This window comes from Pristiophorus japonicus, chromosome 7 (genome assembly GCF_044704955.1).
Source record: "Pristiophorus japonicus isolate sPriJap1 chromosome 7, sPriJap1.hap1, whole genome shotgun sequence".
Taxonomy (NCBI): domain Eukaryota; kingdom Metazoa; phylum Chordata; class Chondrichthyes; family Pristiophoridae; genus Pristiophorus; species Pristiophorus japonicus.
Window position 1 is genome coordinate 163,021,363 of NC_091983.1, and position 13,641 is coordinate 163,035,003.

At 41.2% G+C, this 13,641-nt stretch overlaps 1 protein-coding gene across 11 annotated transcripts in view; it reads right to left on the bottom strand.

Moving 5' to 3' along the window:
• myb (v-myb avian myeloblastosis viral oncogene homolog) overlaps positions 1-13,641 on the bottom strand; it is a 54,016-nt gene that overhangs the window by 11,787 nt on the left and 28,588 nt on the right. For 8 of the 11 annotated variants that reach the window (XM_070885493.1, XM_070885495.1, XM_070885492.1 and 5 more), the window contains exons 6-13: positions 7,526-7,757; positions 6,982-7,050; positions 6,546-6,650; positions 4,931-5,185; positions 3,713-4,075; positions 2,324-2,463; positions 1,493-1,607; positions 1,274-1,393 (exon numbers count right to left, since the gene is read on the bottom strand). In XM_070885493.1, the coding sequence (XP_070741594.1) occupies positions 1,274-1,393; positions 1,493-1,607; positions 2,324-2,463; positions 3,713-4,075; positions 4,931-5,185; positions 6,546-6,650; positions 6,982-7,050; positions 7,526-7,757 (1,399 nt within the window). The remainder of the gene's footprint in view (positions 1-1,273; positions 1,394-1,492; positions 1,608-2,323; positions 2,464-3,712; positions 4,076-4,930; positions 5,186-6,545; positions 6,651-6,981; positions 7,051-7,525; positions 7,758-13,641) is intronic. The other 3 variants (XM_070885502.1, XM_070885501.1, XM_070885500.1) reach the window with 2 other exon arrangements.

Consider the following 13,641-nt stretch of genomic DNA (forward strand, 5'->3'; position numbering starts at 1 on the left):
ACTGATTGGCCTGTTGTTGCTGGGTTTATCCTTACACCCTTTTTTGAACATTTGCAATTCTCCAGTCCTCTGGCACCACCCCTATATCTAAGAGGATTAGAAGATTATGGCCAGTACCTCTGCAATTTCCACCTTTACTTCCCTTAGTATCCTAGGTTACATCCCATCCGGTCTTGATGACTTATCTAATTTAAGTTCAGCCAGCCTTTCTAGTACCTCGTCTTTATCAACTTTTATCGCATCCAGTATCTCAACAACCTCCTCTTTCACTGTGACTTTGGCAGCATCTTCTTCCTTTGTAAAGACAGGTGCAAAGTACTCATTTAGTGCCTCAGCCATGCCCTCTGCCTCCATGCGCAGGACTCCATTTTAGTCTCTAACCGGCCTCACTTCTTCTCTTACTACCTGTTACTATTTATATGCCTATAGAAGACTTTTGGATTGCCTTTTATGTTAGCTACCAATCTATTCTCACACTCTCTCTTTGACCCTCTTATTTCCTTTTTTACTTCCCCTCTGAACTTTCTGTATTCAGCCTGGTTCTCACTTGTATTCTCAACCTGACATGGTACACAGGGAATATCTACTTTTGTTGGCACAAAGAAAAAGTTAGCATTAAATCAATATTCAAAAACATTTCTAGCACCATTCCTGAATTTTGTCTGGACACCCAAGGGGGAAAAAAAAGCTAAAAATGACTGGGTTATCATCAAACTTTCTTTACTATTCTCCTTGATTGATAAATTGTTGAAAGAATTCAAGAATTGCCAAGATTAGAAATCTCAAAGCTACTTTTTAAAGAATATAATATTGGTGTAGTAATTCATCAATATTGTATTATTAACAACATAGGTATAAAACATGTATGTTTTAATTGAAGAATAAAAACATAACCAGGAAATTACTGTGAGCGATGTTATCATGCTTATATAAATTCCTCTCTGCACTATTTTAAAGGAGTTGTTAACCCATTTAAAATAAACTGGTTAAGCCTTCCATTAAGATAGCAGTCAGAAACTTGATATGAGCATGTTAAGTGTGTGTAGTATTGCTTCTAGTAATTTCCAGGATTACCTACCTCCACGGAGCTTAGGATAGGAGGAAGGTTGAGGAAAGAGAGAGAGAGATAGTGCAAGTATGAGATAGTTCTTTTAATCTCTAGCATATGTTTTATCTCAATAAAATGTAATCTCCTAAATCTTGGCTGTTGGCTTTCTGCTGACTGTACCAAGACTTGCTGCATGAGACCTGTTAGAGAAAGGAAAGAACTTACTTCTTGCTTAATTTTCTTTAAAAGTGGTTGCCCATTTTCATGAAGACAACTTATAATTGCAGTTTCATCAGCTTCTTGTTTAATTACGTCCTGAAAATCTTCTGCAAGATGAGATGATGCCTTACGATGTAAGGAAATGAGACATTATCAAAATCTTTCTATACAATAGTTTCAAATGAATCTTTATACAGTAATGAACCATCAGCTAGACATCCTTACCAGCATCTTCAAGGGTCCATATTTGATTTCTTGGGCTGCAAGTGCATTTTTAAAGGGTGTGGGTGTTCTAGGTGAGCCTTCTAATATTGATCGTCTGATATTTGGAGTTCTGAAACTGATTAAAGAAAAGCTAAATTACTATTTTTTTTAATTCAATGTGTTAACTCATCCCTTTTAAACTCCCCTGCATCGATGCCATTCTGTCAAAGTGAATATACAGACTTCCTGGTCATATGTCTTTGCAAATGCTGATTTTTGACTCTTGTAAGATGCACAAAAGCAGCATGTAGTGACACGTACTTCACATAAAAACTCTGAATACATCCCTACCTCTCATTCTACAGCTCCTACTGATGTAATAATCAAGATTGTAAAGTTGCCTGGTGGGAAGCCACAGCTGCATAATAAAGGAAACCCACTGCCCAAACTGTCTGCCTCAATTATCATATTAGGGAGGACAAGAATAAATTAAAATAGTGTCTTGCAATGTAACTATAGTGATATTTGTGTATATTCTTTCAAAACATTTGAGCGTGCAGCTAAACATTTTGACCCACAAACTACAAAATGACAGCTTTCTTCAAATTCTTATTCAATTGGATATTTTTTCTTAAAATACTTTAAAACAAATGCATAAAATATTTGGACAAAATAGTTTAAAGTTAAGTTATGACAAAAAGACATTTCCTCAACAAGACTGTGTCATATTCTACCAAAAGCCACTACAAAACTATCACAAAATAGGCAAATCTTTCTACATGTTGTTTTCTTTATTAATTCATTGTATGGAAAAAGCACACAAAAATTAACAAGAAGCAGATGCATACTGACATGTCATTTTCTTTTTGAGGCTTAGGTGTTTGGTCACGATGTAGTGGAGTTGTTACAATGACCTTTTGATTGCACACTGGAGTTGAAGTTAATGCAGGAGATTCCATTTCTAGGTGGTCATTTGCAGATGTATTTAAAAACTGAAAGGAAAAAGAGCCATTACTTTGAACTGAAGGCAACCAAAAACTAAAGTGTAAAGCATCATCTACACAGACCAGGGTAAAAGTGAACCTCTAACACAAATGATTCTCATTTGTGCATTTGAAACAATTCAAATTATTGGTAGATGCAATCAGGCAACACCCAAGAAAAAAAAAGTTCTGTTTCCAGTAACATCATAAGGTGACATTCAGTGGTTTGGATAAACGTTTGAAACAGGAAGAAACTAATAAAATGTTGCAAAACTTTAGAATGTAACCAATCAATAAAATATTGTTTGGAAGCATTTCACTTCCGAATATCCTTTTGATAAAAGAGGAAAATACATGGGCCCTGAAAATCAGCCTCCTGTGAAAACTACTACATTTATGCCGGCATTGTGCCACTGGAACCTCCACTGCTAATCGTGACAAATTTTCTGGGGTGTGTATTTGGAAGATGCTTAATTTGCAAAGGGGGCCTAGTTAAAAATTATAAACAATTGTTTCCAAATCTTCATAGATCCAGCCATGATATCAGCCTCAACCCCTAGATATTCCCTACATCAGCCTATGGGTCGGTCAGTACGCCTGCTCTCACAAGGCGTGCCTGCACCAAGCATACACTGAAGGTCCAGGGAACAGGAATCCAATATGTTCAAAGTTCTCACATCCGCTTATGTTATTGGTCATGTTTGGGACAGGCAGGGGGTCTGCTCCCAACAGCCCAACCCAGAAACTTTGATGATAAGCTGAGCAATCTAGCATGCTTCTGCCATCCATTTTCGGGGACATTCTTTTTAATCAACTCAATAATATTTAAAATTACAGTCTTTGAATACTTCAGCCAAAAGGATACAAGTTAAATTTATCAAGAAGCAAAAGGATTGTGTTGAAATTGCAATATAGGAAACCTTTGCATCTAGGAGATCAGTCCATGTCTTGGTTACAGGAAACACAACTTTTTTGACTAAACTGAATACAAAATGTAAATGAAAAGCCAAATATATTCTAGAAAACTCAATGAAAAACGTTGGTATTTAAGTGCACAAAAATGAAAGCATAACTAATTAGCATTGTGCTGATCTGAGAAGAGTGGTCAAAGGGACAGTAGTGAGTGGGTTAAAAATATAGTCAAATCAGTGAGTACAAAAGTGATTAGTCATTTGTTTCACAGAATTAGTTTCTAAATTGTTAACCAATACATGTCTGTTGCAGTATTAGTAATATCTGTTGATTACTGTTCATCTACCTGTGAGGGAGAGAAGGGCAGACCTTTGACATGGGCACGCTTGGGAGTAGAGCAGCTGAAGTCAGCTAATGTGGAGCAATTACTATCACCACTGGTTGAGTGGTTGGGATGCCCTCTCTTTTTGCGGCGAAGGATAGTTGGTGGAGTGCTGAACTTTGAAGGAGAGGGTGAGCTGAGCGAAGCAGGGGAGCCCTGACACACCATACTTTTGCTTAGGCTTGTGTTAGTATGTCCTTCACACTGGCAAACGCTGCTTTCTTTGTGCTGAAGCTGCGTGATTTTGGCTGTAACATTTTTGCTAGGTGTGCTGTCTTCCCCTTCGAGGAAGTCGAAACTGCTGAGATCACCCCATGTAGATGGATCCTGAAACAATTTGGGAGGCACGCATCCATAAACGGCAAACAGTGCCATCTGTATAACTAAATGCTATAGCTTTCAAAGCCATAGTAACGTTTGCTGGGAATACCCCTTTTTCAACTACTTGTACTTTAAATCCGTTTTTAAAACACGTTTAAAATTCTCACTTCCTCCAAGATTTTCAAACAGTAAGATCTATACAAGCTAACTAAAAGCACTGTGTTATATATAAATTTGTTTCTCCCGTATCACTATGGTTTCTGCCAATCTTACCTGTTGATTCTGAATGCATTAAAATTGAGCAGAAATCAAAGCTAGTATTCAATTTTTAAAAAAAGCAAACTTATTCTATGATTTAACTGTCTAACTTGATTCAGGATACTGAAATGTCAATGCATTGGACGGAACTTTCAACTTCAGCAGGTTTGTACAATAAGCGATATCAGATCGGCTGCCCGTTCTAAACCCAACCCAATTTTCCTTTCTATTGAGGTATATAATGGGCAGCCGATCTGATATTGCCTGTTTTACCCCACCGAAGTTGAAAGTGGCAAAGATAGTTTTTACCTACACAGAACCTTTGCTTTTTTGTCATAATTATCTTGAATTTCACATCATGCACCATATTAGCATTGAAAGATTAACAAATAAAAAGTAATTAACTGTAGTGATGAAATATTTTGATAATACTATGTATTTTTTAAACCTTTTGATACTTACTACATATTACCTATAATTCTAGATCCCACCTTTCAATAGCCAACTAAATTTAAACAATCAGATGCAAATCCAAATAAAAAACAGGAGTAATATGGATTGGACTTTGACCAAAGAGACCCAAAAACTGATAAAGTCACTCACTGAATCTATGAGTTGAAGTGTTTCTGTATATTCAGAATTTGGAACATTTCTCAAGGGTGAGAGTATTCCATTAGGATGAATCATGCATCTTGCTGGTGATGCACTTTCTTCTGGCAAGCAACCGTGATCCATGTGAGGTGGATGGGCGGGCTGTCTATGTTCTCCCAGGCAAGTAATGGCCACACAGCTGTTGTGAACTCCTGCATTATCAATGACAACAGTACCGTTCCAACCAGAGTAGTCTGCTGCTTGAGGCTGCAGAAAAGGAAGAAAGTAAAGGAAGTTAGCAATTAGATTGCACAAGGTTGAATCAGATATTCGCTTAAGCATTTTAGCAGTTGCATCATTCTTGTAAATTACTTCTGAAACCCTGTGTAAAGAGCTTTTCCTGCACTACACAAAATATTGCCCTGCTGTCTAAATTAGAATACACATTCGTTGGACATACTCATCTTTTTTCTTTCCTCAACAAAAAAATTGCAGATGTTAAAATATTGTAACAAAGGTTTAAATCTCTTTATTAATTAATAAAACTATTGAATGGGCCATGGCTTCTGTCTAATCAAGGAAAATTTTGGGTCAACATAGCTAAGTTTGTGGAGTTGTGTGTTCTATGTGGCTTTTTTTCTGTGCTAGTTAAGATTCTAGTGCAGGCCATTTTAGAATGTTGAGTTAGAGTTGCTTTTGTAGCAGTAAATTACTGCAGCTAACCCTTTTTGATGCTACAGCTCACACCAACGCAACACAGAGGTGCGCAAATCAAAATTATCAGAAAATAGAGGAGAAATTAGAGATAAGCTTAATATGTAGTCAGGTGATGGAAGAAATGATAAAACTTTTAAAATAAAATCAGGTTTATATAGTTTCTAAATGTAAACCATTAGTACAGTTACATAAATTATCATGCAGGTTATTTTTCATGCAAACCCACTGTATCAACAATTCCCCCTCAAAAACCCCAAGTATGCTGGCCATTTATTTTCACTTGGGTTTATCTGGTTTTTACCATATACAGTAAAACCAAAACCAGTACTGTTGCTTTTACAACTGAAATATTGCTCATACGTTACGGAATTGAGCAAAAAGCCAGCAAGAGTTTTTGTCATGCATCACTATCTGCTAATAATTTAAACAAAATGGGTTAATATAACCAGCCATGAAAATAATGCAGTTTAAAAAGAACATTGAAGTAAACAGTCAAAACATGCACTTTAAAAATGAATGTATGCAAGTGATGAAATGCAATGCAAAAAAGAGCAAAACCGTAGAAAGCAAAAGACAGATTTGGAAGTAGACTCTAGATTATGTTTTCAGCAAGTTAAAATGTATTGGGTATGATACTGTGAAGAAAAGCACATATATATCACTTCAGCAAATCGCTATTACATATATTTATTATTTAAGATTTTGGGGAAATTAAATAGATACATTTATACAGAAAATGCATCCACTATTACTCTACAATTGTCTTGCAGAGATTTCAGTTTTAAGATGTACTTTTGGACATGACTGATTTAAAATTAATATAGAGCCTTTAAAAGGTAGAGATGAAAAGAAAAGAGCACTGGGGTGAAGCTGCTAGCCCTTTATCCAAGCCACACAGTGACATTCTTACTGGTAATGCCTGCTGCCCTCTCAGTTCATTTTCAGTCGACATTAGTAGCAACTCTAATTCCTTTATTCTTTTCTCTTTTTCAGGATCTTCATCATTATAGTGCCTCTGAAATTAAGAGTTGAGGAAAAGAAAGAAGAGATCAAAGGGTATGATTTTAAATATACTGTTACACTGATTAAGACTTCCAGACTTCAGCTACGACAGCTGAGGCCAAGGTAACCATGAAGGTCAAAACCAACTATTAACGAACTTGCTTGAGGATAAATGGTAATAACTAGCTGCTAATAGAGAGGAAACATTTCTTCCAAAATCAATATTTTGATCATATATTGTACTTCCTTAAGGATGCATATATTGAATTTAAAACTAACCTTGAAGAACAGTAGTCTCTGTAGCTCACATACAAGTGACCAAGAAGAAAACAAATTCAATTTACCTGAATAGCTGCAGTGCCTGGTTGGGGAATGTTGGCCATGTTCACATGTAGAGCTACTGGGTAGGGCATCTGATTAGAAATTGGAGAAAATGTCAAAAGAATGATTAAATCAATACCACAAGAGCTGTTGGTATTTATCTGTACTATGTTTACATGAATTATAGTACAAATAGTATTAAATACTTATAACTCTGAAGCAGCTACAATCCTCAATAACAAGAAAAATAACTGCAGTTTATAATGATAGAGTCAGCTATTTATAAACTCTTTTCACATAAACACCTATAAAATCTCATCTTGTATGCAATTAAGGATATGTAGCATCTTTTAATTTATGCAGAAAAAGCAAGTATAATAAAAGTAGAAATACTATTTGATACAAAGCCACATTGCTGAAAAAGATACTGAACAGCTTTTATTCCATCATCCTTTCAAAATTAATAGACAGATATACATACTACAGCACAGCTAGAATTGGCATGCAAACGCCATAAAGTTACTAGAAGGAAAAAAAGCACAACAAAAATAAATCTTAGCATCTTACCTCTTGTGGGTCAGGAATGTGAAAGTATGCATAGTCACCATTTACTTGGACTTGGGTAGTTGACAACTGGGCAGATGGAGGAGTATGGGCAAAACTCATAATATGGTTATTTTTTTGAAAATTTGTGGTCACTGTTGGCTGGTTAGTTTTAGAAGACTCCTGCAGATAGCCCTCTTGCTCTACTTTACGACGCATTGTGGAATTCCAATGGTTCTTGATAGCGTTATCAGTCCTACACACAGAGTGAGTTTAAAAATGCGTATAAATCAACAATTTATGGAAAAACAATTAAACAAGAGAAAAAAAAGTTGCTTATAATCAGAATACTTTGGCTGTTATATAGATTGTAGATAAACAACTTATGGAAAAATAGGCCATCCCCGTTAACTAGCAGTGGTAGCCAGATAGCAGTGTTTCACTGAGACAGAGTATAGCAGTTCTTCGTTGCTTATCTAGCCACAGTACTCACTCAGAGACTGAAATCTTTTTTGCCTAGACATATTGATTTACGACTGCAAATATGTTCATGTGGAGGTAAACACCAATATGGACTGGAGGGCCGAACAGCTAGTTTCCATGTTGTAATTTCTATGTGATTCTATGTTAAATCAAAATTCTAATCATATCTGCATTGTTCCTTCCAACAACAACCTACTGAAATGGTGGCAAGCAGAACCTGTACATCAGACAATGGAAATTATACCAGATTCAAAAATCATAAAAAGACTTGCATTTATATAGTGCCTTTCCTGACCTCAGGATGTCCCAAAGCACTTTACAGTGTAGTCACTGCTGTAATGTACTCATTTTCATTGAATCAAGATAAATTATTTGAAATCTTATTCCCATTTCTAGACTACACCAAAGGCCAACATTCTCTAAAATGCAAAGACCATGACGATGGTGCACATTACCCCATCAAATATGAAAAGTCAAAATAGTGGCAACTAAAACCCAGACATTTATGAAGTGGGAAATTGCAAAAGTACTCCCTAATGCTATTATCATTTACTAGAACTTTTCACCAAGGTCCGTTGCCCTATTTTGAAAAGCTCATTATATACACCATGTATATTGTTCAATGTGAAAACAATATATAACAATAACTATGAATTTTACAAGATAATGGCCCTGATATTTGCATGGAGGTGGGCTGTTTTGCCAAATTTAATGGCAAAACCCGATTAACATTTTTTGTCCCCATTTCCTAGCCGCAGCGAGCCAGATTGAGAGGCTGGTTGACTGTCGGATGGATGGGCCTTTGGTACCAGGCGTTAGCTGGGAAACAGAGAGGAGAGTGGGAGGGATCAGAAAGGACAACGGGGGGGGCGTTGGTTGGAAAGGGAATTGGAAGCTGGGACAAGTCAGAGATCGGAAAGGCCAGGGGATGATCGGAAGAGTCGTGGGGAAGATCTGAAAGGTCGGGGGAGATCGGCAAGGCCAGGGGTGGAGATCGGAAGGCAGATCATATGGGATTGGGAGAGATCGGACAAGCCAGGCGGAGGTTGGAAAAGCCAGCAGTGGAGATCCAAAGGGTCTGGGGGTGGATCGGATAGGTTGAGGGAGATTAGAAAGGCAAGGGAAGATTAGGAAGGCCCAGGTGGGGGGGGGAAAAGAAGAGATCGGAGGCCACAGCCAGCGAGCACAAAGGAGGGAGGGATCGGAATGGCCGGGTCTGTGGGAGATCATGGCTCGGAGCGGGGGGGGGGGGGGTGTTGGCCGGCCCATCGAGTGGTTTATAGGCAAGCCTGGGGATCCGTGGTAAAGCACTCCTGCTCCTCCTGGCCCACATACAGAGCTGGAAATGCACTTACCTGCATTTCCAGCAGTTCTCGTCTCCCTTTAGCTGCCGGGTTTCCCGAGGCCTGGGAAACACGGCCGGCCAGGTAAACATATAATGGAGGAAAAATGTGAGGCCCGCAGTCTCATTAAAATATTTAAATGAGCGACCCAACTCCTAGGAGCGGGTTGGTTGCCTGCCCCCAGTCCCACCTCTGTTAAAAACCAGAAGTGGGCAGGTTTGAGTTTGAGATTTTTAACATCTCACCCGACACAAACCCACCCTTTTTTGCGGGTTAAAATTGTGTGACAAGTCATTCAGTCCACCAAAAATACCATAAAGTCCCTCTATTTCAGCATCTAATTGGTTCTGAAATGATTTATTTGCCTCCATTCTTTTCTCATAGCTCAGATCATTACATTAGGGATTAACTTCCTAGATCTTCTCTGTGCTGCCTCTAGTGCTTGTCTATTCCTTTTGTGTCCTAGTGACCAGAATGGACACGAATATTCAAGGTGTGGTCTGACCACTATACAATTTGATCATGGCATCCTCTTACTTGTATTCTTCTGTTCTGGCTATACACTTTAACATTTTATTGGCTTTGCTGAGTGCTGCTTTGCATTGATTAGACACGCCGAGCACTGAGTTTACTAAGGTTCCCAGGTCTGTCTTAATTTTTTCCTCAGCTATTTCAATACCATTGTAGGTACATTCTCAATTTTCTTTCTATGTGCAATACTTTACACTTAGCCACATTAAATTTTATCTGCCATTGTTATGCCTAATTAAATACTTTGTCCAACTCATTGTAATTTCTGAGTTTCCCCCTTATTCCTCTGCCCCTCTTAGTTTAAAATCATCTGCAAATTTGACTAATTTGCATTGTTTCTGAATCCACATCATTAATTCAAATCAAAGATAAGTAATCCCAATACCGATCCCTTGGGCACGCCATTCAATACTCCCTCCCCCACCCACTCTGACACAATTCCGCCAACAATTACACGTTGTTGTTATGCTACTCAATTTCTATCACTAGAGTTTTGGGTCGTTTTACTATGTTAAAGGCGCTATATAAATACAAGTTGTTGTTGTTGCTTGCACCACACAAGTGCCAGGCATTGACTATCTCCAACAGAAGAAAGTCTAACCACCTCCCCATGACATTCAACGGCATCACCATTGGTGAATTCCCCACCATCAACATCCTGGGGGATTACCATTAACCAGAAACTTAACTGGACCAGCCACATAAATACGGCGGCTACAAGAGCAGGTCAGAAGCTGGGTATTCTGCAGCGAGTGACTCACCTAATGATTCCCCAAAGCTTTTCCACCATCTGAAAAGCACAAGTCCAGGAGTGTGATTGAATATTCCCTACTTGGCTGGATGAGTGCAGCTCCAACAACACTCAAGCAGCACGACACCATTCAGGACAAAGCAGCCCACTTGATTGGCACTCCATCCACTCCCATCAACATTCACTTCCTCCCACCACCGGCGCACTGTATACCATCTACAAGTTGCACTGCAGTAACTCACCAAGGTTTCTTCGACAGCATCTCCCAAACCCGTGACTTCTATCATCTAGGACAGCAGCAGAAGGCACATGGGAGCACCACCACTTCCTGGTTCCCCTGGAAATATATTGCCGTTCCTTCATCGTCGCTGGGTCAAAATCCTGGAACTCCCTCCCTAACAGCATTGTGGGAGTACCTTCACCACTCTGACTGCAGCGGTTCAAGAAGGCAGCTCAACACCAGCTTCTCAAGGTCAATTAGGGATGGGCAATAAATGCTGGCCTTGTCAACAAAGCCCTTATCCCATGAATTAATGACAAAAAAGTTGCAATGTTTTCTAATGACGCCCATTATAAGAACATAAGAATTAGGGTCATACAGCCCCTCGAGCCTGCTCCGCCATTCAATAAGATCATGGCTAATCTTTGACCTCAACTCCTGCCCTATCCCCATATCCCTTAATTCCCCTGAAGTCCAAAGATCTATCTATCTCAGCCTTGAATCTCTCAACGACTGAGCATCTTTCGGGTAGAGAATTCCAAATATTCACAAACCACTGGTGAAGAAATTTCTCCTCATCTCAGTCTTAAAAAGCTGGCCCCTTATCCTGAGACTACACCTCCTAGTTCTAGACTCTTCAGCCCGGGGAAACAATCTCCAAGCATCTACCCTGTCAATCCTCCTCAGAATCTTGTATGTATCACCACTCATTCTTCTAAACTCCAGAGTATAGGCCCAATCTACTCAGTCTCTCGTCATAGGACATCTCTCATATTCCAGAGATCAATCTAGTGAAGCTTCGTTGTACCGCCTCTAAGGCAAGTATATCCTTCCTCAAATAAGTAGACCAAAATTGTGCAGTTCTCCAGGTGTGGTCTCACCAAAGCCCTGTACAGTTGTAGCAAGACTTCCTTACTCTTGTACTCCAACCCTCTAGCAATAAAGGCCAACATGCCATTTGCCTTCCGAATTGCTTGCTGTACCCGCCTGCTAACTTTGTGGGGCCAAGTTTCGGCCTGAGTTGCTCCTGTTTTTTTGGAGCAACTGGTTTAGAATGGAGTATCTTAGAAATTGCAATTCTCGGCATTTAGTTTGCTCCAATTCTAGTCAGTTACAACAGTTTCAGTTTGGAACAGATTTTTTTTTTCAAAAGGGGGCGTGTCCGGCCACTTACGCCCGTTTTGAAAGTTTAGGCAGTGAAAACATACGCCAAACTAACTTAGAATGGAGTAAGTGTAGATTTTTGTACGCTCAGAAAAACCTTGTCTACACTTAGAAAATCAGGCGTAGGTTACAAATTAGGCGTAGGAAATGGGGGGGGGGGGGGTTTAAAAGGGAAGTTTACAAACATTAAACACTTCAGTTTTACAAATAAAGAGCCATCATCAATAATAAATGATAAATACATCAATAAATCAACCAATAAATCAATCAAAAAAATGTAATAAAAAATTTTTTTTTTTTTTTAAATCAATAAATAAAACATTTTCTACTTACCGAATGCAGCACCGGGAGTCCTCTAACAGTGTGCTGGGACGGCCCCCCCCCCAGTGTGTCTGTCAGTGTCTCTATCTGTGTGTGTGTCTCTCACTCTCTGTCTATCAGTGTCTGTGTTTCTGACAGTGAGAGAAGGGGATGGGGGGGGGGGGGGGGAGAAGGAGGAGAGGGGTGGGGGGGAGAGGGGTGGAGGGGAGAGAGGAGGAGAGGGGGAGGGGAATGAGGGGCAGGGGAGAAGAGGGGGGGGAGATGGGGAGGAGAAGAGGGGGAGGAGAGGGGGGCGGGAGAAGAATGGGGGGGGAGAAGGAGGGGGGGGGAGAAGGAGAGAGGAGGAGAGGAGGGGGGGAGAAGGAGGGGGGGGTGGAGAGGAGAAGGAGAGGGGGGGGAAGAAGGAGAGAGAGGGGGTGGAGAGGAGAAGAAGAGGGGGGTGGAGAGGAGAAGGAGAGGGGGGTGGAGAGGAGAAGGAGAGGGGGGTGGAGAGGAGAAGGAGAGGGGGGTGGAGAGGAGAAGGAGAGGTGGGGGGGAGAAGGAGAGGTGGGGGGGAGAAAGAGAGGGAGGGGTGGAGGAGAAGGAGAGGGGGGGGTGGAGAGGAGAAGGAGAGGGGGGTGGTGGAGAGGAAAAGGAGAGGGGGGGGTGGAGAGGAGAAGGAGAGGGTGGGGTGGAGAGGAGAAGGAGAGAGGGGCGGGGGGGGAGAAGGAGAGGGGAGGGAAGGGAAGGGAGAGAGAGGATGGAGAAAGGGGAACGGGCCGGGCCCAAGACTTCGGACTGGATTTATAAGACTTCAGCACCAGATTTGCAGGTAGGTGGCGTCGGGTCCCAGGTCCAGGGGGCGCGGGTCGGGTCGCCGGGGGGGGGGAGAGAGGAGGAGGCCAGGGTGGGTGGGAGCGGAGATCATGTCGCTTTGGGGATACGGGGGGGTGGGGAGTGCAGTGGTCGGGTCGGGTCGGGTTGGAGAGGGGTGGGGGGGGGGGGGGGGGGGGGGAGTCAAGTCGGGTCGGTCCGGTCAGGAGGAAGCAGGAGCAGGGCATGGGAGGTGAGCCTTATCCACGCAGCGCTAGTGAGGCCATTCGGCCAGGGTTAGGGGCTGCGTGCTTCGGGCCCCTCCCACACAGTTTTGGGCGCCTGGAGCTACTGCACATGCGCGCCCACTGTAGCGTGCATTTGCAGAGGTCCCGGCAATGTTTTCAGCGCAGAGACCTGGCTCCGCCCCCCACAGCTCATGCTGCGCCCCGCCCAGCTCCAAAGGACCTGCAGGGAGCCGGAGAATAGAATCGATAAGCTTTTTTTAGTCGCACTTTGTGGCATGAAAAACGGG